Below are 26,990 nucleotides of genomic sequence, written 5' to 3'. Positions count from 1 at the left end.
GGGAATTATTGTCTGATAAGTGGAGATATGAAATGACCTGCGGAGATGAAGAGCGGTCACATCACGGGGTCGGAGAGCGGCACCGCCAGAAGTCTGCTCCTCCGCTCTCATCCATTCTGCCTATTGGACGCGGTAACCTATACAATTGACCTTTAGGCCCATAAAGAGGCTCATAATGGCTTCTCTTGGGGGGGGGGGGATGACAAGTGTGTCTGTGTGTATTGAACCGAGAAGCGCGCCTGTTGAGTGTCAGGTCAATTGGAGAGGAGAGAAAGCACGAAAGAGGAGCTCGGCAGAATGGAGTGAATAAAGACAGGAAAAAAGAACAGTAATCTTCAAGCAGATCATTTCTATCTGCTCTGTGTGTGTGTGTGTGTGTGTGTGTGTGTGCATGCTCACTTGCACATTGCATTACATTATTATCATTTAGCAGATGCTCTTATCTGGAGTGACTTACAGATTACAATTATGTCCATTTATACAACCTAATGCATGTGCATTTGTGAGTGTGTATGTGTGTGTGCCTGTGCCTGTGTGTGTGTGTAATTGTGTGTGCCTGTGCGTGTGTGTGTAATTGTGTGTGTGTGTGTGTGTGTGTGTGTATGTGTGTGTGTGTATGTGTGTGTGGTATTTTAATACAGAAGAACCACACTGTGGACGCAGAGCTGTGGTCTGTGGTTCTGGTGCCGGTGGCAGCTCTCTGAAACATACGACCTGTGCCTCACCGCGGTAACAGGAGGTCTCAAACCCGCACAGAGCCGGGAGCCCGAACGGAAACTGGGGTCAGGGCTCGAAAATGAACCGTGCAAAAGTGTTTAATTAGATACGCTCTGATGTTCCGGGCAGGTTACCGAGGTATCGCCGAGATCTTGCAGGGTCGGCAGCGTCTGCAACCAGGACCGGTTATAGCTGGATAAAGACGTGCCTGTGTGGGCTGTTCAGATGAGATGTGCAGGCGAGATAACACACACCAGTGTGTTAAAAGTTCCATTTTACGCACTGAGGCAGACGCGTGAAAAAGACTCTTTGCATTCCACTGCAGAGTTTTACCTTGAGAGGGACTGTAAAAGTGTCAGGCAGTGTGAGTTATGGCGGCAGTTCTGTACAGCTGTGCCAAAGGCAATGGTATCGACTGGCTTTCCTCCCCAGAGCCTCTTATGCAGATTACATTGCGCATATTGTGCATTTATATACAATTATTAAATGTTGCATTTCAGAGGAAGAACATTTCCTAAGATTGCAAAAAGGAGTGTCCAGCCAGATGTGTCAACCAACAACTTTCTGATTGAATTACAAGTCTGGCTCTCTGTGTGCTGAGCCACACTGAATTCTGAGTGGGTCGCTTTTTGTCCCATGAGTCCAAAAATGGGTGGTATTGAATGAGAGCAGCACGGGGGCTGTGATGAGTCGTGTTTGCGGTGACACCGTGTCCCCTGAGCTGTCGCTTCCGTTAGACTCCGGACATGCGGAGGCCGCCACCTCTTTTCGCCAAGTGGAAGTTTTCCGCAGCCCGTCGGTTGAATCTCACGTTTCTTGACAGACGTCGCGCTCTGAGCAATGCAGAAATGTCTTGTTGGTTTGTTGGCTCGAAAACTAGGGATTATCCCTCATACACCCACACACACACACACACACACACACACACACGTACACAGTCATACGGCAGTCTCAAGGCTCTGAAGGTTAACATGTACCCTTCTGTGGCTTTGATATTCACTAAGCGTTCCACCACTGATGGGTGACCTGTTAAGGACTGTCGTTTAAATGCTCTTAAACTGACGCATCCCCCATGTGAAATTCATGCACCGCCGACACCCTGAGCGTAGCCCTTTCTTTAATTAATCTTCTGACAGCCCCACTATCAGGAAACGACACTAAAGCCCTAAATACTTCATGAATGCATCAATAATGATAATTGCGTTTCCCGTTGTAGCCGGCGTCCGCAGCGCTTACAATAAAGAGCTTTTACCGCTGCCTGGCTGGATGCGTTTTTCCTTCAGTGATGGATCCCGGTATCGATTTCTTTCTCCAGATCTCACAGTTATAAGGTTAGCGTTTGCTCCGTTCCAAAGTCTTTGCTACATCCAATTTATTTCCTACATGGAAGAAAAATATAACATAAAACATAATTTCCCTCTGTATCTGTGCAGGAAAATGCATAAAATAAATAAAGACTCCAAATTATGTGCATTGCGTGTGTGTATATATATATATATATATATATAATATACTGTATGCATACAATAATATATGCATTCATGCATTTTTTTTTTGCAAGAGAAGTCATTTTGTATTTTGTGTATGATGTGTTCTCAGATGGAATTAAATGCAGCGGAGGGGGAATTTAAAAATAGGCTGCCATAGGCTGTTTCTGCTGGCTGGAAATTTTCTCATCTCCAGGGCAGCGTAATCACTGGACTTTACAGTATGCAGCGGGGGTGGGATAGAGCGAGAGAAGGAGGTGCCCGCCCCTGGCCCCGCCCGCTTAGCCCTGCCACCTGTCTGTCACTTCCAGGAGAAGGAGATTCTCACTGGCAGACTGCTTGAGAGGCAAATGTGCATGACTACACCTGTTTGTCTCCCCCTCTCGTGCTTTCTGTGGATGCTTGTGTGTGTGTGTGCGTGCGTGTTCATGTCTGCCTATAACGAATGTGTATTCTTATCTGGCATGTACGTTTTTTTCCCTTATCTGTCTTATTGCTTTGCTTTTCTTCAAACAAAATAAGATAGGCCTCTGTCATTAATTTGATTCAAACACTCCTTGATTGGAACGGTCACCCGCTCCTACTTAGAACGTAATGAGTCACATAGCTCTGGTAGTTAATATTCCGCTGGGCATGCCCGCAACATAACTGCGGCGGGAAATTTCCTGTCTTCAATCTGACCTGCTCCCCAGGGTGTTTCCACGGGAATATCAAACACGGCGTGATTGGCATGGCAGAGGTCCGCTGAGAAACCGCAGCGGTGCTCATGAGAGCATGGCCAATGGTTAGATTCTACTATCAGTCTCTTATCATTATTATTATGATTGTTATTATTAGTAATGCATTGCGGTTTTAGGACAGTATGGATGATGACTTAAGGAAAGAAAGTCAGGAATGAATGATGTTGAATGTTGACTGGCGGTTCCTTATGGAGCTGTTAGCCTCTGCTAGGCTCAGTTGAGGTCATCCCGAAGCTTTTGTCTCTGGAACAGGCCTCTATTGATGTGGGAATGCCTGTGGGGGGCTAACAAGTTCACATGCGTGATTTACTCGGGGGAAGTGTATGTGAGAAAGAGCGTGGAGCTTTTTTTTGTGTGGGCATGCTCGTGTGTGTGTGTGTGTGTGTGTGTGTGCCAGCACATGCTACAGCGGATATCTCTGTTTCCCCAGCCCCTGTCAGGAAAAATTAGGACAGCCTTGTCTTGAGGAAGACCCTGCGTATGTTGCCTTTACGAACAACCGCCACGACTCCCGTGGTGCGTGACATCAGCGCTCTGGCGAGGGCCCTACCTGCGAAATCCCATCATGCCTCGGGGCTGGTGTCATGCCACTGCTGAAGAAGCCGGCTTGTTTCACATCTCTTTTTCCCATCAGTCTTTGCCCTCCTCAGGCCAATGCCACGTGAAACGGCGCTTTGCTTGTGGCCTCTTCGAGTATCGGGATGTTACACTTTGTTAAAGGACACCTTAGGATGTTCTGAGGAGAAAGTCATAAATAAAACCTAGGGTAAGTGTTTAGTTGGACGTGCCAGGCATTCATAAATCAGCCTTGTTTGTCCTGGTCTGTGCTGGAGGCGTCCAAACACTCTCCCCAAGTAGTTCATTTTGCCAAATGCTGATTTTTTTCTGGAAAACTAAAGCCAATATCAGGCTCCTATGGAATATACAGATCACATTGATCAGTGATTACAAGGTTCAGAGAACAGCCATATTATGTTCTTTCTCAGGATTCATATTGATGAAATTGGCACCAGCATATCTCAGGATAATGTGTCAGGGGATTTCCAAGGTTTGGTGTCATGTTATGCGTGCTCATATTCATGCGTGGTGTGGCCTTCCTTTGAGCAGCGTTCGCACAGTCCAGGATCCTCTCAGCTTTGCGGGCGGTATTGATTGTTTGAGCTCTGTGCTGAAACGCTGTGAGTCACATTAGTGGTTTTACCGTCACCTTCAGTCGGAGATGGATTCCAGGCCTCGGCCATCACGTGGTGCCGGATAGAGGGCTTCGGTTCTGCTGTGGACCCGGAATCTAGTTCAGTGAGATGCCGCGCTCGTCTCTGAGGAGAAATTATCCAGGTCATGGTACAGGAAAAGCCAGAGCTGGAAAGAACCGTCTGGGATCTCACTGCGGTCTTAACAACAACCCCACCCCCCTCTTCCTGGGGGGAGAGAGGAGAAACTAGACGCACCCTTTCCTGTCTCTGTGTGTGTCTGTGCAAGCCTTGCGCCTCCTCTCCTCTCTCTGCACCTCCTCTAGTCTGTCTGTAGCTCTCCTCCTCTCTCTTTTCCTGTCCTCTGTCTGGAGCTCACCTCCTTTCTCAGCACCTCCTCTGCTCTCCCTAAACCTCTCCTCTCACCGGCCTTCTCTTTTGGTCTTCTTTTCCCAGTTTTGACCTTGCACCTCCTTTCATCCCTCTGCAACTCCATCCTTCTCTCCATGCCTCACCTGCTCCTCACTATCCACTCTCTGTGTCTTTTTCTGGCACCTCCCTCGCCTGCTCCACCCCTCTCCCTCTCTCCCTCTCCACCTGCACTGTTTTTTCCTCACCCCTTTGTCTCGTACCTCTGTCTCCCTCCTGTCTTCCTCTCCTCCTCCTTTTCTCACTCTCTTCTCCGCTCCCCCCTTTCATCGCTCCTTCCAGGGCTGCCTCTCTGCCTCCTCTCTCTCTCTCTGTCTGAGCAGGGCAACCCCTCGCTCACAGATCCATGACCGCGGGGACAGAAATAACCCAGAATAAGTCTGCTGCTTGGCATTCAGCGTCAGGATGCCGACCCCGCCTTCGCACCAGTGGCGGTCCGCCGCTCGGCTCGGCGAGAAACCCAATTTATTTCGCAGGCGCGGCGAAGGACAGCTCGTTTTTGCCGCTCCCTGGGGGGGGGGAGGCTTCGCGCGGCTGTTGATGAAGTCCTTTTAGAGTCTCGGCTCGTTGCCGCGGCAACTCTCATCATAAACACGCAGCTGTCACCTATAGGCTATGGGCCAAGCACAGAAGCATACTTGGGTCACTCATTAAATGAACACCTCAGCATGGATAGAGAGATAACACAGTGGCAGGAGAAGGGCAGTATGCATGGGTGGATTCTCCAGGTCAGGATATTCTCACGAGCGGATCAGGGCCGTGATCTGATGTCATTCAGGTGCTCTCAGGGGGAAATAATGCCAAGGAACCTGGGGGGAAAGAAAAAAAGAGCAGCCGTCAGTCAAGCCGTCAGCCGCCCTCTCCCATTGGCCGGCGGTTGCCGGGGAAACCGTTGCTGGAAAACGCTCAGCCGGATTGGCCGGGTCCTGCTGGGACCGGGTGACCGGAGGCGCCGTGAGTGACACATCGCTGCCCCCGGTGGTGCCCGCGCGGCGTCGCACATGAATGAAGTTTTAAAAGTCATTTAAGCTAATTAGAGGCTGTCAGTTTCGTCACTTCAAGAGGAGCTGGGGGGGGGGGGGGGGGGTTCGCACTCGTCCGTCTGTGTCATCCCCCCTCCCTGTCTTCACCTCTCTTTCTCTCTCTCCCTCTCCTCTGTCAGAGATCTGAACGGATTGGGTGCAAACGTGTCGACAATGTGAGCATGGCTTTTCTGTCTTAGAAACACAGGGTGCTACGTATAGATGGATACAGTTTACTGAGTCCCTTATCGAATTGCTCATCAGAGACATTTTGCCCCCTGTGCTACATAATAGGCAGTCTGATTCCAGTCCTGCAACAGAGGGAATTTTCCCTCCTGTCTTATTTGCCTGTGTCTCCCATACAGTCAGTGAAAAGGCGGCGCTGTAATTAAAAAGCTCCCAGCGTTCCTGCGGAGGTGCGCCGGGGCTCGCCGCGTCCCCCCGCGCCTCTCGGAGGGCTGACGAATCGATTCCCCTCTGCCTCCGCCGCGGGCCCCGGGAGAGGACCCGGATGATTAAAGCGCGGCGGCATTCCCCGTGGACTGTGCCTAATGCTGTTAAGCTGTGTTTTCCGTGACGCACAGAGCGAACGTGAGCGAGACACGGGAAGCTGCTCACCACTGTAGGCCCAGATTCAGTCCAACTACAGTATCCACTTAGCCATTTAGCATGCGCGGACCAGGTACTATGGACTACAATTTATTGGCAGGAACCTAATCTAGAACCCCAGATTTTCTGTTGTCGTACTGAGGAGAGAACTCTCTCTGACTGACTCTCTGACTCCCCTGATATCAGCCAGTACCCCCATTTCCTCTTAGCTCGAATTCTGATAGCGCATAAGGGGATGTCCGCATCCTGTCTTTGACTTATGAATTTTCTTACCAAAATAATTTCATAAACACTGGTTATTAATGTGTAAAAGAGCATGATGGGAGTTTTGCACTTTGGCATTTGCAGTCAAAGACAGTAACGCAGGTGAGAACTTCCCCTATTCCTGACACGTTATTGATGTACTGGATGAGTGAAGATAGCCCAGCATCGCCAAGGGAGTACCATGCAGATTTAACACCTGGCCGTGTCTGTACTTTGCTGGTTATTATTCATTATAATAAGCCATTAGTTATAATTCGTATTTCACTTGTTGCCGTGAAGGATCGGCGCTGCGCTCATCTGTTATTGGTAATTGCGTACGACCCCTTGCCTGTGCCGAAATCCCTGGCGTCCCTGGTGTCTCTTATAAGAGAGGCTGTGTGTGGCGTACATTGGCGGCTAGAGAGGAGCTTCTGGGTAAAGCCCTGACTGATTCCTGGAATTGAGGAGACCGGATAGGTGTCTCTCTGGTGCTCTCTGCTGGCTCCCGTGGGAGGTGGGACGCGGGGTTTTTCATCCCCGCGGCTTAGCGGTGGCGGATGGGCTTGGTTTGGCACTGGCGGTGGGTCGGCGGGGCTTGGCGGAACGGCCTTTATCCCGACTTTAAAAAGCGCTAAGCCTCCAGGGGCGCAGCGGCGTGCCGGAACGCCACTCGAGCGAATCATACGCAGCCACGGTCCCTGCCAGTTTGGGCCAGTTAGCTTGGGTTTAAACTGGATTAACACCACTCATGTCATTAAAGCTGTGCTAAACAGTTTCTGTTTGCTGTGCCACCAGTGAGTTGTTGATGGAGCTCAGAGGTTGGGAACCGTGGGTCCTCAAGGTCTTTAGTCCTTTGTACGTTAAACTGACTTGCAGACCAATTAACACCTGGTGCCATGGGTGACCTCTTATGCAGTTAACGACGCCAGTTTAACTAACAGGAGCCAAGGCTGAATGCGAGCCAATGCCTGAACGCCTTCCCGATCCAGAGATTTCCCAAGCCGTGAGCGATGCTGAATTCAGATAAATATTTAAAAGTGGAGAGAAGGAATCTCTCGCCCGCGCCACAGTGTTCGCACAATGCTTTCCCAACAATGAAAGCTCAGCCGTAGCATCACGGCTATTCTCCTGTCTCGTGAATAAGAAATGTCGCCTGTTTTCACAGGGTTTCGCTGCTCTTGTGAGAACCCCTCCCCCCTCCCTCCCTCGCCGCCCCCCAGGGTCATGAATGGTTTATGAATTGAGTGAGAGATCTGTCAGAGCTGGAGGCGGTGGGACACTTTGAGGGAGTCTGCGCTGGGCACGCTCAAGGAGTCTTCTCCCGCTGTCGCTCCTCCTACGGGGCTCCTATAGGGCTGTTCGGCCCTTTATCTTTATGTGGTGCGTTTGAACCTGTGAGCATAGGAAATAACTTTAACTGATGCGTCATTTTTAGCTTCTGTCTACCCCGGTCACGTTCCAAGCTGACCCCACGCCAAATCGTGCTCTACCACCCGAGTGAGGGGGAGGCTGATATTTAGATATTTTAAACTGACCTACAATAGTTGGGTGGCAGTGTGGCTTTGTTGTGAGGAGCAGGGCTCGTATCCAAAAGGTTGCTGGTTTAATTCCCCACTGGGGTGCTGCTGTACCCTTGAGCAAGGTACTTAACCCAGAATCGTCTTAGTAAATATCCAGCTTTATAAATGGATAACGTATAAAGTTATGACCTATGTAAGTCACTCTGGATAAGATTGTCTATAAAATGACAATAATAATATTGTCTAATATTGTTGATTCTGTATGGTTTTTCGCTTGTGTTGTATTGTACCTCACTTGTAAGTCACTTTGGATAAAAGCATCTGCCAAATGAATAAATGTAAATATAATGTATAATGTAAATTTTGCTTATGTAAATTAATTTAGTTTTCATTGTCTTTTCAGCTTAATCATGGAGCAATGTTTCACGGGTATATTCCTCTCTGATGGTGGCTGTCACTGTTCCCTGATAGAGCCGGTCTCTTTGTTAAATAGTGGGTTGTTGTGGGATTCCCGAGCGGGCTGTCATTGGCGGAGTGTTCTGTGCACTCACAGAGAGTTGAACTGTGTTAATGGGTTTATCAGTGAAGCATGATGGCGTGCGGAAGAGGACCAGATAAAAGCAGCTAACCTCAGACACCTGTGTGTGTGTGTGTGTGTGTGCGCGGATTTATGTGTGTCTGTATGTGTGTGTGTGTGTGTGTGTGTGTGTGTGTAGGTGCGTGTGTGTGTGTGTGTGTGTGTGTTTGTGTGTCTGTGTGTGCATGTCTGTGTGCACATGTGTCTGCACCTGTGTGTGTTTACGTGTGTGTGTGTGTATGTGTGTGTGTATGCATGTATGTGTGTCTGTATGTGTGTGTGTGTGTGTGTGTGTAGGTGCGTGTGTGTGTGTGTTTGTGTGTCTGTGTGTGCATGTCTGTGTGCACACGTGTCTGCACCTGTGTGTGTTTACATGTGTGTGTGTATGCATGTATGTGTGTCTGCATGCACATGTGCATCTGTGAGTGTTCGCTTGTGCACGCATGTGTGTGGACGTGCATCTGCTGTGTATGAGTGTGTGTGCATGTGCATGTATGTGTGTCTGCGTGCACACGTGTGCATCTGTGTGTTTGTTTGCTCATGCACGTGTGTCTGTTGTGTGTGTGTGTGTGTGTGTGTGTGTGTGTGTGTGTGTGGCCGTTCCCCCCCTGCCGCAAAGTGCCGGTGGCACCTTGCTCCTCTGACTCTGTCAGTGTGTGTTACATGCCTGTCGCTCCATCGCCGGCTCTCCCGGAATGCCAAGGAAAGTAGAACCTGATGATTTCATGCTTGCGGGAGAGAAAAAACGCCGCATTTGCAAGCTCATTTCCTAATCAGTCAAAGCATGAATGAGACGTTACGCTGGAGATCTGTTAGTCACCTCATCTGTATTTCTCATGATGTGCTACTGAGATTACTAAATGTTAATCTCCCTCTCACATTAAGCGCGTGACCGTGAATATATGAAATTAATGAGTTGATTTAATGTATGAAATGTTATATGTTTTGGTAATCATTTGCTTTCCTTCTTTCTTTCAGAAATCTGTTGGACATGGACACGTTTTCCAAATCTGACCCAAGTAAGATGTTTTTTCTTTCATTGCTGTCCATCTGGAGGTCTATTTTTATGTCTTATTTCTGGGTGAAAGCGGTTGGGGAGGGGCTTTCACCACTGACCCCTCCCCCAAGTAACTCTCATTTGTCACTCACCCTGTCCGTCCCTAAGCCCCTTCCTTTGGTTCTCCCTCACCCTATTTTTATTCTTCTGCCTCTCTTTACAGCATATCTGAAATCAGCTTGCTCAAACCCAGTCCTACCCCCTGTCATGCATTGTGAATTTTTGATTCTGATCCAGGATCAGTTGATAAGGCAGAAAGTTCCCACACCTCCTCCTCGCCGCGCCCGGGGGTCGCCGACGGGGGCCGGTTTGGAGCAAGATGGAATATGAGAGCGCGGTTTGTTTGGTGTGTCCCTTTCACGAGGTGTCCCTTCACATCAGCGTCTCCCGAAAGATCGGCGCGCCGGTGATCTCTGTGGCAGTCACTCGCGAGGGGCGCGTCTCCTCGAAAGACGCGGCGGCCGTTTCGGCAGTAAATAAACCCTAGAGGAAGAGTGCGGCCTAATGCATGGACCATTTTAGACTCAGCCCTTTATGGACTGGCATATCGTATTGGTCATTGACTTGGTGTGCGGGACACAAAACCGAACATGTTACCTGGTGTTCATTTTGAATTACGTTTTGAATTACTTGAATTATACACACACACACAATGTGTACACCCTAGAGAAAGTGTGTGGTCTAAAGTATGGGCCAGCACCTCTTATTGGTCGTTGACTTGGTGCGTGGGACATAAAACCAAACACGTTGTCTGGTGTTCGATTTTGAATGCCTTTTTTCTCCAGAAAAAGCATATTATTACACTTTGAAATGGCAATTTAAACAGCTAGTTTAGCGAATTTAGAGAAACCCCTTGTCTTTTTAACGTTCTGTCACGTTTTAGTCTGAGTTTGGAATCCTCGGATAAGCTCGGACACAGCCGGCAGCTATTTTTCGCACTGCAGGTCGCACGGCAACCCCACAGTGGGACGCACACCAATAGGAGGATGTGTGGAATAGGCGAGACAGGGGAGCATCGCTGACACACCCACCCCGACTGCTGGCAGAATGGGGCCCAGTTTTGCTCTCCGTTTTCCATTACTAAAACCTCAGAGAACAGAGAAGCCTACTCCCCATCCGTTATACTGAGCTGTGGGCAAAAGTGTGACACGGCAATAAAAGGCCTAGTTCTGTACCAGAAGGGTTGCGAGTTCAAATCCCGGGGCGCTTCTGTTTTCCCTGTGGGGCAAGGAAACTTGACCCAAATTTCTTCAGTAAATATCTGGCTGTTTACATGGAGAATATGTTAAAGTGGAGCATGCTGTGTTATTCGTCCTGGATAATATAAGCAAACAGTAACACTTCTGAACCTGTTCTCTGTAATAGGTTCCAGAATATTCCTCCCTGTGTTCCCAAGAATAAAGAACTTAATTAACTTATTGATAAATAAGTGGGGGGGAACAACATATAAGCCCTTAAATTACATACTTAGCAACTGTTCGATTCCCTGTGTACATTTTTACACTTTTTCTCGTGTGAAGGTTACCTGCAGCACAAATGACTAATCTCCATTTATGCGCAGTTAGGATTCAGATATAGAACATAAAGTAGGCGGTGGTTTTATTAAAACTGTTGCACATCTATCAACCGAACAGCAAGGAGTCGTAATAAGGGATTAGCAGGGAAACCGCAATATTTCTTTTCTGCCATTGCGGGTATCTGGAAGGGTCCTCCCATGCTGAATTATGTAATTGTTCAATATTGCTATGGTTTCTGGGTACAGTGCCAAGAAACAATAACAAAGTAGAGAGGGAAAAAGTGAATGTCTGTGTTTGGCTGTAATTACAAAGCTGGATAAAATGTTTTTCTAAAAAAATGTGACATCCGTGACTTGGGTTTGGATGGAAAGCACCAGACTGACTGCTTTCAGATCGTCCTCTGACTTTCAGTCTGCAGTGTTAGAAGATGGGGGGATGTTTGTAGAACCAGGGGCAGAATAATCCAGAGAATACAGACTCAATATTGTCTCAATAAACCTGAGCAGCTGGGAAACGGAAATGGCGGCAGGCATATCCGTATCGTCAGGCTGTAAGCTTTTGTTGTTTGCCCAGTTCATCATTGCTGATTCATTACGCTGGTCTAATCTGCTGCATGTTGACATGAGTCCATTGAAACTGGGAGAGTGGGGAAATGGCTGAATGCCCATGAGAGTGGAGTCTGCCTCTCCTGCTGGTGGCTGGGTTCATCTTTACTGCGGATCTGTGTGCCGATCGGTGTGTGTGAGAGAGAAAGAAAGCTTGTGTTTACAGGTGTGTGTGTGTGTGTGTGTGTGTGTGTGTGTGAGAGAGAGAGAGAGAAAGAGAGAGAGAGAGTTTGTTGGCAGCAGTATATCTTCCACTGTGTGGGTATAAGAACAGGGGCAATCCCACAATGCCCTGAGGCACCGGGGCTTTCCATCACCTGACAGGGGTGCCACAGTTCCATCTACAAAGCCACGCCCACATCTCCGGACTGGAGATCACCCACTGAGAGTGAACTCAAACAAGCGCGGCCTCATTTCTCCTTATTTACACCACATACTGCAGCTAACGTGGGCGACCGCTAAAGTCAGGCTGTTGTGTTAGTAACGGGAGGGGGAAAAGATGCAAAGCCTCAACGTAAATTAGTCTGTCAAAACTACAGATGAAGCCCAGCGCCGCGGGTCTGAATAGCCCCCTCTTTGATAGACACCCATATAAATGTTGTCTGCAGTGCCTTATGCCTCCGGGTCGAGTTTCACGGTGTAATCAATATTCACTTACTGTTTAACCTAATCAGTCATCACCATCCCATGAATCAGTGCGTTTATTTATTGATTTTTTCCTCTCTCTGTGAAGTGGTCTTTCTGCTGGTCCTCTGGTGAAGCCTGTCATGCTTTCCTCAGCTGTTTTCCCTCCTCGTGTTCTCCTCTTGTATGCACGAGTGTCTGATCCGCTCACGAGGAACCGAATAAGTGATCGCTTGGATTTTTTTGTTTGTTTGTTTCTGTTTGGAACGCGTCTTGCCCTGCTCTCTTCTTGCGTGTGTGCAGACCCTGGCCTCTTTCCTGTCTTCCTTTTATTTATCTTTTCTACTTTTTCTTCCTTCCCTTCATTGTCCTTTTATTTCCCTTATCTCCGTGCTACCGTGTGACTGTGAGCACTGGATTATGGGATCATCCTCCTCTGAAGTATCATTAGTCACTGGTGTGAACTGGCTCATGTCTCAAGCCTGGCCTTGTAAAAAATGAGCAGTGGGCCACTGAACCGTAGCATTATCATTTAACCCTTCTGTCCAGTTTGAATGTGGAGCTGATTTGAAGCTGTCTGGAAAAATTCAGTAAATAGATACTTGCAATCAAACGCTAGTGTGGCATGTGTTTAGATGGACATTCCACCCACGCGCAAGTCTAGAGTCTTTACTGTGCTGGTTTATACGTGTAGCCAAACACTCTCTGAAACACCTTCACTTACAGATGTACTTGAGTTATGCATCATCATGTTTCAGGTCTCTGCAGTTAATAGTGGATGTATAGAATGCTAGAAGAACATTAGCCATGTGTTATATAGTGAGTGGCTTGGCTGCTGAAACTAGCTAGGGGTAGGGAGAGGGTTCATGAGTCCTTTGGGTGGAGTTTTTTGTACACTGTGATTTCGGCAAATCAGAGGGTTCTGTTCTGGTTCGCAAATGGTTTTGATTGGTCAATCATTCAAGGATTTTATAGCAAATTGCTCCAGGGTTTTACAGCTACACCCATCTGTGTGCCCATAAAGAATAGCACAGAGAACAATACAGTGAGACAGAGAGAACATGAGAGAATGAGAGAGAGGGTGAGAGGGAGAGAGGGAGACGGAAACCCGATACCCGTGTTTTTAAAGAACATCAGCTGCTGTGGAGGGGGCAGCGGGAATCTGTCTCACGCCCATCCGAGACGGCGCTCCCGCTGACTCTGTGTCTTCCCCCCGCCGACGTCGCGCACGCAGTCCCTCAGGATTAACCCGCTTCAGTGCACAATCAAACAGGCTCAAGCGCTCGCAAATCCAAATTATCAGCGCTGCCGGGCTTGGCGTACCTCCTCATCCAGCACAGAGCACAAAGGCAGCCATTTCCATATTTTCCATTTACACGGCCGCCTATTTACCGGACAGGTGAAGCAGGAAGAGATAAGCTCTCTTTGGAGCAACCTGGGATTTTAACCTGTTACTTTCCTGGCCGCTAAGTTGTGTTACCGCAGCGTCACACTGCAGCCCCAGATGTAATCTATATGAAACAATATGTTTTGTCAGATGAAATTACTGTTACGAGAAATTCTGGTGAGGCTCACCTCAGCGGCATGTGATTTCTAGGTCCCTTCTCAATGGCATGTCGGTGCATGTGAGAGACAGTGTGTGAGTTAGTGTATTTGTGTGTGTGTGTGTTACTTTATTAGTGCATGTGTGCGCGTATTTTTTGTGAATATGTATGTGCATTAGCTAATTAGCACATGCATGTATGAGACAGAATGTGTCTGTATTACTTTATCAGTGCGTGTGGTTGTGAGAGACAGAGAGTGTGTATGTATATTACTTTATCAGTGCGTGTGGTTGTGAGAGACAGAGAATGTGTATGTATATTAGTTTATCAGTGCGTGTGATTGTGAGAGACAGAGAATGTGTATGTATATTAGTTTATCAGTGCGTGTGCTTGTGAGAGACAGAGAGTGTGTATGTATATTAGTTTTGCAGTGCGTGTGGTTGTGAGAGACAGAGAGTGTGTATGTATATTAGTTTATCAGTGCGTGTGGTTGTGAGAGACAGAGAATGTGTATGTATATTAGTTTATCAGTGCGTGTGCTTGTGAGAGACAGAGTGTGTATGTATATTAGTTTATCAGTGCGTGTGGTTGTGAGAGACAGAGAGTGTGTATGTATATTAGTTTATCAGTGCGTGTGGTTGTGAGAGACAGAGAGTGTGTATGTATATTAGTTTATCAGTGCGTGTGGTTGTGAGAGACAGAGAGTGTGTATGTATATTAGTTTATCAGTGCGTGTGGTTGTGAGAGACAGAGAGTGTGTATGTATATTAGTTTATCAGTGCGTGTGGTTGTGAGAGACAGAGAGTGTGTATGTATATTAGTTTATCAGTGCGTGTGGTTGTGAGAGACAGAGAGTGTGTATGTATATTAGTTTTGCAGTGCGTGTGGTTGTGAGCGTGTCGGGCACTCCCTGATGCGGAGGTGACAGAGTGTGTCGCCTCTGTGCACACATACAGCGCTGAGCTCCTTCATTAGGCCATCAGCCCGGGGACATGTCCCCCCACACACACATCACTGGGAAGACCTCGGTCCGTCCTGCCCACTCAGGCCGTGACATCATGCAGCAAGCCACGCCCACCCCCTGCATGCAGAGTGCAGTTAGCTTTTGTGCAGGCCCGGGTTTTGATCTGACGAGGGGAATCCCGGCTTGCAGCTGTTGTGACATTTGATGAGGAGAGGAAGTGTGTGCGGATGAGTTATTCCGTACCGCTGCGTGTGCAGAGAGCGTCAGGAGAAGCACATTCACTCCACTTATATTCAGACGCCTTTAGGAAAGTCACGCTTTGCTTTGAGGTCTGGAATATGAATTAGCATCAGGTTATGCTCAAAAACAAAGAGTCTTTTCTATCTAACCACAAAGCAAAAGGCCCTGGGGATTTCTTAAAATGTGCATGCAAAATTCACAAAATAATACATTGGGAATATATTTTAGAGAAAATACTTTTAACTAATAAAAAAATGTAAATTAATGCCGTTTGAGTGTATTGTAATAATATTCATATTGGTATGCAACATAATAATACAATAATGCTTTGAATTAATATATTTTACATGTGTTTGCAAGGTTGGATAACATAGTACACATTACACATTACATATATTACATATTACAATATATTGCATTTCCACAGGGGTAAAGTTACTTTACTTTTACTGTCAATGTAACTAAACTGTTGGGTTGGGGCTTTTGGTGTGCGGTCTGGTTTGATGCAGCTGCTGTCTCTCTGTCTTTCGCAGTCTGTGTGCTGTATACCCAAGGAATCGGCAGCAAGGAATGGAGGGAGGTAAGCACGGGACACCCGCCGAGGGGCATCTGACAGGATGGTCTCCTCGGCATCACATTCGGTTTCTACGTATTTAACCAAATGCGGCAAATCCCCGTTTTACAGCTGAGAATGTCGCTTGAAATATTCGGCATGCCATTTTTTCCATTCTCACATTTGACTTCCTCGCCGAAGACGGAAATGTCAGTTATTATCATGCGGTCGGTGTCATTATGAGAGTGTGCATTAATTCATTGCAGTCCCCCGATTGAAGATGAACTGTAAGGGAATCACATTATTGCAGATTCTAATTGTTCACTCCCGACATATCATATAAACACGTAATATGCAGGATATTATTTGAACGCTGCTGGAAAATGACCTGTGTGAATGGCTTTGCTTCTTCAAGTTCTGGCCTATGCCTTATGCTTTCTTCTGCCTCTCTCCTCTCTCAGTTTGGGAGAACTGAAGTCATCGACAACACCTTGAACCCTGACTTTGTGCGCAAATTCATGCTGGACTATTTCTTCGAGGAGAGGCAGAATCTGCGCTTTGATCTGTAAGTAAAATGTGTTTGCGTGCGTGTGCATATGCGTGTATGCGTGTGTGTGTGTATCTACGCATGTGTGTGGTTGTGTGTGCCTACACCTATGTGTGTGTTTGTGTGAATGTGTGTTTGCATATGGCATATGTATGTCTGTGTGTGTATGCATATGTACATGTGTGTGTGCCTCTGAATGAGTGTGTGTGTGTGTATGTGCATGTATATGTTTGTGTATGTGGGTGCATGTATGTGTATGCCTGTGTGTGTGTGTGTGTGTGTGTGTGTGTGTGTTTCTTGCATCCTGACTTGGTGCCAGCTTGCTGTCAGTGCTGGTATTTAAACCTCGCAAAGACATGGGAGGAGTCGCGGGGGTCAGACGGCGGTCCCCCCCCCCCCCCCCCCCAGCCCCCAGAGACGAGGGAGAAACCCAAGTGCAGCTCGCCCCGTCGCCATGGCGACTGCCGAGAATTAAAAGCAGATTGTTTTACACCTGCTGGAATGATTAATCCCTGCTCCTTTCCTGGGAGAGTGGTTCACTGAAAGCATGAGGTGGGGGGGGAAAGAAAACCCACCGACATTTGCACATAGACTGGAAAATTAAGGACTAATGAGCAGAGAGTGCACCCCTTAGTGCTCAAAGGTGAGCGTGTGTTACAGATTTCCAAAGCAAGCCGCTTCGGCGGAGTCGTCCCCCAACATGCAAAGCTTTGGTGAGGACCCGGTGTGTGAGGCATGACTCCACAGTAGTATTCGGTCAGCGCGTCTTCTAGCTTTGGCCTTGGTAGCTGTCCTCATCTAGATAAGCATGTCAGCTTCCATTCACTGCGTCCGCTGAGGTCAGACTGTCGAAACACCAACCATTACACCTCCCTTCTGCTTCCATGAAACATTAGCATGACAGTGCTTAGCTTCGATTGACTTATTCAAATTAAGAATGTAAGAATGTAAATGTAAGAAACAAGCGTGAGCCGTCTCTGTGGGTAAATTTTTCTCGAACATGATGCAAGGTTTGATACGCCCCTCTTTGGTCATTATTATGACCGTGACGATTATGATCATGCTCTTTTGTTTTTATTACTTTTGTCATTCAGCAGATGGCTGGATCCGCTGGGCTGCTCAAAATGCAGGGCATTATTACCATGGCAAATTCAATATTAGGTGTCTGCAATGCGGGATAGAGGATGGAGCTGGAGTAATCAGACTTTACAGATGTTAAAATGGAGATTCGGTGAATGAGGGTGTCACACAATGCAGATTGGTTTGGAAACAGGCCAACACGTGTTTTGGGGGAGGATTCATTCATTGCAAGATGAGTGGAAGTGTGGGTTTGCTACGTGATGAGGAATGGAGAACGTTTCTGGCTCCGAACAGCATGTGGAATCAGGCCTGAATGGCAGCATAATGCAGTGTGGAAGAGTGTCTTCAGCAGGCCCCTGAGGGACGGTAACAAACGGCAGCACAGTAATTTCCCAAATTTCAGAATGGCAAAGGTTATGTAATTATTTATCATTTTGCGTTGTGTCCCGGGGAGCTTTGACCGCAGAGGCATCGTCGGCTTTTCAGCTTCAGATTCCCGCGCAGTAACAGTAGGAAATATGCTTGCATTTTTGTTTTGTTTTGGGGGTTTTCTGCTTTGTTTCATAGAGGCGGTGCTCTGAGCGCACCCCCCCAAGAAGGTGCCTTTTTTATTTGCTCTCTTTTTGTCTGTATTTTATTCATGGTGGGGAAATGATGATGGAGACGCGTGAACGCTTGACATGCTATAAATAGAGGGAGAGGGCCTAATGTAGCCCTGTGAGAGAGAAGGAGTGTAAATGGGCTTTGCCCCCCCCCCCCGGCTCGGTGCGGTGTGTGTGGGCGGACATCAGGCCGTATTACACTCCACCAGGATAGCTGAGTTCTGCTCCTGTCACGGAGTCCGCTGCCGAGACGTCACCTGCTCGCTGCCTCTCTCTCTGCTCTGTCTCTCCCTCCCTCCCTCCCCCCCCCCCCCCTCTCTCTCTCTCTCTCTTTCTCTCTCTCTTCCTCATCTGTTGTATTGCTCCCATACTCTCTGTCTCTCTCTCTCTCCATTGGTATGACAAACAAGCGTTCATGCGGTCGAGGCACGGACCACCACAGACAGAGCAACACACAGGAAATGACGGTATCTCTCTGTCTGTGAAGGAGTGTTATCTCTCAGTTTGTCTCTCCCACACATAGCCTGTCTGTCTCTCTCTCTCTCACACACACACACACACACACACACACACACACACACACACACACTAAATATGCAGATGCTGTTTGTCCTTAGAGTCATAAGACCCACCTGTTCTTTTTATCGAGTGTAACAAGAGAGCAATGAACCCCAGCTTCCCCACATCTCTACAGCTATGTGGCATGAATATACGCATGTTTTGCTTAGAAGTGGTCTGTTTAGTGTTGGGAAAGAGGAGGTGTGTGAGTTCAGAAAACGCCTCTTTTGTGTGTGTCTGTATTTCAGTGTGTATGTCTGTGTGTCTGTGTGTGTGTGTGTGTGTGCATGTCTGTCTGTATGTATGTTCCTTTGACTGTATGTATATGTGTTAGTGCATGTTTGTGCATGTATGTGTGTGTGTGTGTGCGTGTGCGCGCATGCAGGAGGCATGTGCCTGAGGAGACATGTGCATGAAGCCATGCCTGAGAAAGTGCATGTGACATGTTCTTAGAGAGTGGCTGTGTTTCCATCAGAATAATGTTCTATTTATGAATGTAAGTGGCTGTATGTGTCACATCCAAATGGAACATGGGGCTGCTTTTGATTTGGAGTTTTGATGGGTTATATAATAGGATTTCTACACTATTTATATTTCCTCTTTCTGGGGGTTTTTCTTAATTTTTCATCAGCGACCGTGGTCAGGCAGGCTCTCATGGTGTCGTCTCTTTTTAGCGCCTGACATCTCTCCTGCTTTAATGTGACAGAGAATGCACTATCCCAGCATGCTGTGTGAAAGGGGGAAGAGCAGCGAGAGGGGCAGGGAAATGCAGAGAGGTGCTTAGAAAAACTGACAGGGTCACAGGTTTGAATCCTGAATGTGCCAATGCTGTGGCACCCATTAACTAATTAGCCCATAAGGTAATAAGCCCAAAGTATTTCTGTAAATATGCACTGACTAAAATGTAAAATGCAACCTGTTAAAGTCATCTTGATAATTCCAGTGTTGTTCCTACCGGTAGTATGAGTAGCGATGCTGCTATTATTTTCATCGATGGCATTGTTTGCGAAGATAGTTTTGCTTTGAAAGATGCGGCAGGTTCAAAGCGTGGGCCTCACTTTCATCTGCTTGCCGCCGATTAGGAGCGCCGCATTACAGAAACGGATATGCATATACGATCGTTAAAAGCAGGTGCACGCAATTTTAAAAATGATCTCGTAATGTGTCCTGTCAGCAAATACCCGAACATAGCCGCGATGGCGCCGCGTCCTCCCAACAAAAATCCTTTCATCAGTCACCACTTAAGGCATTGTGTGATCTTTGCTTCTCATTATCATTCAGGAAGATCATATACACCAGTGCCAGTCTTAATGGAGGCAAGTCAGGAAGGGGAGCGCTCGAAAATCATCTGTAGAACACCGCCTGTGTATTTCTGCACTTAATTACACTCGATTCTCTGTCAGTTTTTAAAGGGAATCTTAATAAGTAGCTCTTTAAAATGTGATGGTTTTTAACATGTTTTTTAATGTGTCCTTAACTTGCTTGATGGCACGCTCTGGATCGCTTCCTGTAAGCCTGAAAGCTGAGCCTCTCTCCTTCGTTTGATGACACACGGTGGACCCGCTACCAGTCAGAGTGTTTGGTTAGAGTCAATGGAGGCGTACTTTGTGAAACACTGGTGAAAAAGATGCTTTTTTTCTGCATGAAGACCCTACAGTAACCGTGACACTATAAAGGAGTACAGAAAAAAGCAACTACTGCTCATATATCAACCTGAGGGTTCTGTGTGCCGACACTTTAATTGTTTATAAATAGTTTGGAAAGGGAGGCATCCAGAACGAAACCAGAAGTCAGCCACTCAAAGGAAGACGAATCGCCGAAACCGTCGAATCGTGGCCGTGCTCGCTCATGAGGAATTCTTCAGCGTGGTCCTTGACGGCTTTGAATGATCAGAGAGGTGGCGGGGATTTTTTTGGCACTGCTTCATCTTTCTCTGTAATGAAGAGTTATACCGTGGCGGTTAGGCTGGCTTACGTCACTGATCGCTGCAGGACGGCAGCCAGGGTATTGGGTTACAGGACATGCTTGGGAACGTTCAGCCATTCAAATGGGCTAGCAACTGAAAGCCCGCTGGTTCAATTCCCCACTGGGGCACTACTGCTGTACCTTTGGGCAAAGTACTTAACCCAGAATTGCCTCAGTAAATATCCAGCTCTATAAATGGATCAAATTATAACCGATGTAAGCTGCTCTGGATGAAAGCGTCTGCTAAATGGCAGTAATGTAAATATTCAGTACATACCGTAAAACTTTAATTTAATTGATTGAAAGACATCATGAGCTGTGCTGTCCATTCCTTCAGCTGGATATTCACGGGAGAATTTTAGGTTAAACTCATTGCTTCAGGGCACTCAGCTGCGCTCTGTTTAAGGCTTTTAAGCCTGCAACTTTTTTTGGAGAGAAGCCGTGGTCCCCGACCACTGCTCCACACAGCTGCTACAGATGTGAAGTGTTGTGTCAGCTGAAATCTTCAGCTCTGTGCTCATGTGCGTGTTATGAAGCACTCTGGTTAGCTAATGAGCAAATGTTAGGAACCGGATCACAGTAGCCACGACCCGCCTCCTAGCCCCACCTCCCAGAGACACCATGCAAATCTTCCATGACCGTGTTGTTCACATTCATGAATGGAGTTCTCAGAACTTTACAGGAGTGTTGCATCACAAAAGCACAAAATCACTTTGAAATGATAATGTGTGACACCCCCCTCCCCGCCATTGTAATCACTAACATAAACACTCAGAGGCCACTGCGGACAGGGGAAGTTGTTTTGATGCCATATCCCTCTTGACCGCCTGTCTTTTCCTGTCCCTCTCCAGGTACGATGTCGACTCCAAGAGCGCCAACCTGTCCAAACACGTGAGTTCCTTTCCATCTCTTCTTATCACACGTCTTCAGTTTTCTGTCCACATTCGTAGCACTTATGGATCCAGCCACATGACTGGACTTGCCAGCCTCCTGGTGTCTTATACTGTGGCACCAGAGTGGCATACTACTGGCTTACTGGGATTGTGAACAGCAATACTGCTCTTAAGGTTAACAAGGGTTGTAGGCCAAACGTCACAGAGTCTCCTCTGGAGTGAGTCAGCCCAGTCAGACCCTAGAGTAAAGAACTTATCCTGAATCCTATTACTAAGTAGCTGTACAAATGGATGACATAGCACATGAATAATCAGACAGTGTCCTGAGATGAGGGTGTCTGTCTGTCTGGCTGGCTGTCTGTTTAGGTTATCTGAGGTCATACCACTGCCATGTTCAGATTTAACTGTGATTCCTTTCTGCTGTTGTCAGCTGATCCTGAACTGAGCATCATGTGTGCCTCCAGTCATGGGAGTACCACTCAGTAAAGACAAACAGTGCTTGCTAGCACAGGGACCGGTGTCATTTGGGATGTCGAACCACCCCTTCGTTTCATTGTGAGGCAGCAGTGCCCTCTCCCGCCCCCCTGTGTCTGTAATTAACTATAAATAACAGCCCACAAACACCACGCGTCGATGCTCGCCACCAATCGCCAACTTCATGTTCAGAGTCGCCGCGGGCCTCTGTTTAAATGACTACTGGCATTTAGATCTAATAGATCTGGAAGCGGGAGACGGACCTTATTTATCGAAATGATCTCTAATTAGATGTGACTGAGATTCATTACAGGCAAAACTGGAGAACCTCCCTCGCACGCAGGTGTCTGGGCTATTATGTAAGACCTGGGTCACATTCTACACGGTTTCCTCCCCAGTCGCCCATCCCCCTGATCTGAGATCAGTGTTCCTGCGGGCGGAAGGTGGTGCAGTAGTGGTTTAGAACGCAGCTTTCTCCGTAGTGCTGAGATCATGGGAATGTGTCACCCCGGGCGAACAGCCTGGGTGCGTGCGTGACATGACAAGTGACGCAATGGGGTGGGGGTTATGCTTGGAAAGACTTGGCTGAACTCCGCCGAGGAGTCACGCGCCCACCCCTGAGGCATGGCCTCAGGACGTCATGACAACCGCTGCCGTTCCCATCCGTGCTGGTGCGAGGCCGCCTCCCTGTCTGACCTGTCGAAAGCGCACATCCAGCGTAAATATACTCACGGCCATTTGGTCACACGGCAGTTGAAAGGAATTATGGGAATTCACTGCATTGGCTACAAGGCTGTTTTTCCCTCTGTTCCACCTTCTCGATTCCCACTGCTTCATTCAGAGTCCTTCTCTTCTCAAGCTTCTCAAACCTTCCAGTTTGCTCCTCTAATTGAGTGCTTTCATGTGTCGAGTGCTTACAATTACAGGTTTCTACCCGACGTTGCTGTCAAAAATGAGTTATTAACATTAGAAGGCTCTTTGTAATGTGTCTTTGCCTTACAATCGCTTAACCCCCCTGAAATGGCTTCTAAAAGCATGTTAAAACTTACATCAGTTGCAGTAAGGTGTGATATGAAGTGAGATTTGAAAACTTAAAAAAAAACCGTGATACCTCAGAAGCAGACCTGGAATTACCTCAACCTTGTAAAACTAGTCTGTCCACAGACTCCGCTGGAATGCTTTGCCTCAGTTTGTTTCATAAACAAATAATGCTGAAGGTTTCGCTTTGCTTAAAGTGGAATGCTCCAGGCCATTTAAAAGTAAAATATAAGAGAAAATGAAGGTAGGGCTACAGTTGGTTTTCGGTTGGGGCGGGGTGCGTTTTTTCTTACAAACGCGCTGCTTTTTTTGCATTCATCTTTTCACGTGGTGATGAAAATATTCCACAGAGAAAGAGAGCGCCTGCACACCTCTTAGCGTGTTGGGAGTGTTGTGTAATTCCCTCCCTCTGTAGTCTGTATTGGAATCTGGGCCTGGAACTGGAAGTATACACACGATAGTCACCACTATCAGCACATTCTAGTCAATACTGAAAGTGAGTCCTCATTAGAAAGCAAGTGCGCTCTCTTGGCAGGATGCACCTTTTATGTGTGCTGAAAGGAGAGGTCCTTGTTTTATTTGTCGTTTTAACAGAGATAATGACACTGTTCTTTTAATGTCAGATGAGGAGAGCTGTGTTTTGTTTTGCGCATTAAAAGGAGAGGAAGTAGTCAGCTTGCCCACGCATTCAAAGAAGATCTTACCATTTGCGTGACAACAGCACAAGATCTTGCCGTTAAACATGTTTTCATTAAAGCAGAGAGGGGCTCTTCGTCCTGTGAGTGTCAGGTTGTGTAGCGCAGAACAGCAGGGTGGTGAACACACAGGCTCTTTGAGCAGCTATCCGCCCTTGGCGATGGCACCGTTCACACGGCAAGCACATGATCCACCAAATGGGCCAATAAATAGATGCCGTTAGAGCCACTTCGAACGGTGCAGATTGAAATCCAAACAGTCAAACTGCCTCAGACCGTGTCTCGCACCGACACTGAGTCTGCGCTCTCTATGTCAGGAAATTCAAAAAAAAGCGGAGGCTCTGAGGGTCCCTGAAATACAATTGAAAATTTGCATCAGCCGGAAAAAGGCGCAACACCAATTTACTTCCCTCTGCGGGGTTGCGGAGACTGGCGCTGCCAGTTGGAGTTTCAATGCTCTCTATCTCATGCCCAACGGTGGGTGGGTGGGGGGGGGCGGCAGCCTGCCCGTCGTCAATGAGACCCCCAGTGGAAATACCCAGACGGGCCAAGGGCATCAGTACCTTCATCGCATGCGAGGCAGGCGTGGTGGCGGGTACGGGGAGGGGGGGAAGAGGGGTTTCGCCTGCCGTTTTCACATGCCGTTTCATCGTATTATATCCTTTTTTATTTCACACCGTTGTGTTGAAGTGTTGACAGCATGCACGGGCGCACCCCTCATCTCCCAGCACTTCACATAGCCCTGCAGTTTATTGTGCCTCAAATGCTTTCAGAATTCATTTGGAATGTAGTCACATTCATCACTGAGAGAGATATGAGTCTGAAACCATCTGCAGTGCAGCATTCAGTGCTAAACCTGAGGTACCTCTGTGGCATAACATGTCCCATAAACACTGTTACAAATGGCAGGGTTGTAAGGAGCAGGGAACTAGACTTGTAAGAGGGTTTCCTGTTCAAATCCTGAGCTTGGTACTGTTTTTGTACCCCTGAGCAGGGTACTGTTGCTTCAGTAAATATGATACGCATCTATGTATATATCAATATGTAAAATGAAAAAAGTATATATAAAAGTATATATTTTTAAATTGTAGATAGCAAGCAGACAGATTTCCACACTCTCTCTAGAAAATGAATAGAAAGAATAATGGAAATATTTACATTGAACACACAAGGAAGCACTGGTCCATGGGAATACTTATAATTATGATTATATTGACTTCCTAGGGGTTGCAGGTGACCACACTGCTTTAAGAGATGAATATCTGGTGACTTTAAAGCTTTGGCAAAGAGAAGATACAGAGCCCATGCTGGGGAAATGTTGCCTGATATTTAGATGAATTAGCGGTTAGCGGTTTTGGAACCATAATTGGCGGGTCTTGCCACGACAGAGGGATCGTACATGCACAGACCTTGTCCAATAACCTTGTGCCAAACATGAGATGAACAAGGGAGTGCCGTTTGAAGCCAGTGACTCGTGAACAATGCATTTGGCTGCCGTAATGAGGCACGGCCCTTTGATATTGGACAAGCTACACGCGACAGGCTTGCGAAACCAGGCAGTGCTCTTTTTTTTTTTTTTTCAAAAAACTCTTTCCCTGGGGTTCGTAAACACATAAAAACTTGGATTGGGTCAAGAGTTAATCAAGAAATAAAGAAAATACGGCACAGAAAGAAGTGTCTCTCAAGCCTGTTTGGCTTGACGGCCTCACAAGGCTTCATTGGTACAAACAGTACCAATGATTAGGATTAGAAACCGGTACCACATGGAAAGATGCAAAATGAGCTCCAGCCACAGTGTACACTGTGCTCCGGGATGGATGATTTTCATCAGTTATATAATTCACCACAATTAGAGTTAGTGACCCTGTTCATTACTGGCTCTCGTATATTCAGGCTCTAAATTTATACCATTCAGAAATAATTCTGGGAATAAATAATTGTAGAGAAACACGCTTTTTCCTATACTTTGCTTCCTCCACCTGACCCCTGCCTTCCTCGACTCTTATAACTGCTGGAAAATAATTGCAGCCCGACTCAAAGTCAGTAATGCCTCATTAGCTTTATGTGATTAGCACTGTAGCATGATTTTATTGTGGGATTGCTGTTCTGTTTATCAGCACATTCTCATTTGCAAAGACACGCATTCACAGTCGCTACAGTGTGGAGGGAGTTGGTGAGACTTGTGTGGCCAAAACACGAATATCGAATATGTTTGCTATTGCATTCATTCTGTTATTGTGTTCACAAAAAAAGGGTTAACTCTCATCTGTATGTGTACGGGGTACGCCTTGCCAGCCCTTAATTTTGCCAATGGCATACCTGCTGTCTCGGTATCCGATGTCTGACTTCGCTGCTTGTAAAGAGGCGGGACTCAGGGGGGAGGGTCAATGGGGGACGGGATCAGGTGTGAAGGATGCTGGGAGTTTGAGTCTTTTTTTCTCACGGCGTGTCTTGTCACTGCAGGACTTCCTGGGCCAGGCCTTCTGCACCCTCGGGGAGGTGGTGGGGTCTCTGGGGAGCCGGCTGGAAAAGCCCCTGGTGTAAGTAACCCTCATCCTTCCTTCTCACAGCCCAGAGGGGCATCCGCAGCACCTCCCTCTCCCGCGTCGCGCTGCCACCTGTTGGCTCGACTGACCACATCCGTTAGTCACCGTGACTAACGGACACGGCTGGGTAAAAACAAGACGTCCGCCCACAGATTAGATCACCGTCACGTCTATGCTGTCAGGTCAGTGGGGCGCCAATGGTGCGGAGGCAAGGAGGGTGTAACCGAAGCTTCGCCTGTCCAATTACCATGTGGTGCAACTGCTGAAGCGCGGCTGAGCGGGTCGAGATATGGTGCTTAACTCGGGAAATACCCGCGTCTGGGTGGGAGCGTCTGCCGGGCAGATGATGCAGTGTAATGGTGGGATGCTCCTACAAAGGGCATGGCTATTACAGCGTGAGGTCATGCAGCCTTATCGCCTGCTATTCTGGGGAGAAATCTCTTGTTGTTTGAAATGTATCTCTGACAGATATATGTTGACCCGCTGAATGGAGAGTGTCATTCAGGCTCCTTGTATTGTGTGGTTTCACAGCGTGAATTTCTCCTCAGCTACACCAACAGGGAAGTCTGTGCGGCTGGGTAGGTGCTGTGTAGCCACTACTGTCAGCGTAGACAGGGTGTCAGTTCTAAGTAGTCTTTACTCAACACAGCAAAGGTGTAAATTCTGCGTACAGTACGGTGAGGGCGTAAATTCTGTGTAGAGCATGTGGTGAGGGTGTAGATTCTGCGTAGAGCACGGTCAGAGCATAAATTCCATGCATAGCATGGTGAGTGCGTAAATTCCACGTACAGCCTGGTGAGGGCGTAGATTCTGTGTAGAGCACGCAGTGAGGGCATAGATTCTGTGTAGAGCGTGCGGTGAGGGCGTAGGTTCTGTGTAGAGCGTGCGGTGAGGGCGTAGGTTCTGTGTAGAGCGTGCAGTGAGGGCGTAGGTTCTGTGTAGAGCGTGCGGTGA

The 26,990-nt window shown here is 47.5% G+C and overlaps 1 protein-coding gene across 1 annotated transcript in view; it reads left to right on the top strand.

Annotated features, from left to right (window-relative positions):
• The window catches only part of LOC118771879 (copine-8), a 77,857-nt gene that overhangs the window by 8,018 nt on the left and 42,849 nt on the right, over positions 1-26,990 (top strand). Inside the window, exons 2-6 of the mRNA XM_036520013.1 lie at positions 9,513-9,553; positions 15,619-15,665; positions 16,100-16,203; positions 21,242-21,281; positions 25,954-26,030. Coding sequence (XP_036375906.1) covers positions 9,513-9,553; positions 15,619-15,665; positions 16,100-16,203; positions 21,242-21,281; positions 25,954-26,030 — 309 coding nt within the window. The remainder of the gene's footprint in view (positions 1-9,512; positions 9,554-15,618; positions 15,666-16,099; positions 16,204-21,241; positions 21,282-25,953; positions 26,031-26,990) is intronic.

Source organism: Megalops cyprinoides, chromosome 25, assembly GCF_013368585.1.
Source record: "Megalops cyprinoides isolate fMegCyp1 chromosome 25, fMegCyp1.pri, whole genome shotgun sequence".
Taxonomy (NCBI): Eukaryota; Metazoa; Chordata; class Actinopteri; order Elopiformes; family Megalopidae; genus Megalops; species Megalops cyprinoides.
The sequence above is the reverse complement of the archived record's forward strand: the minus strand, read 5'-3'. Positions and strand labels throughout refer to the sequence as shown.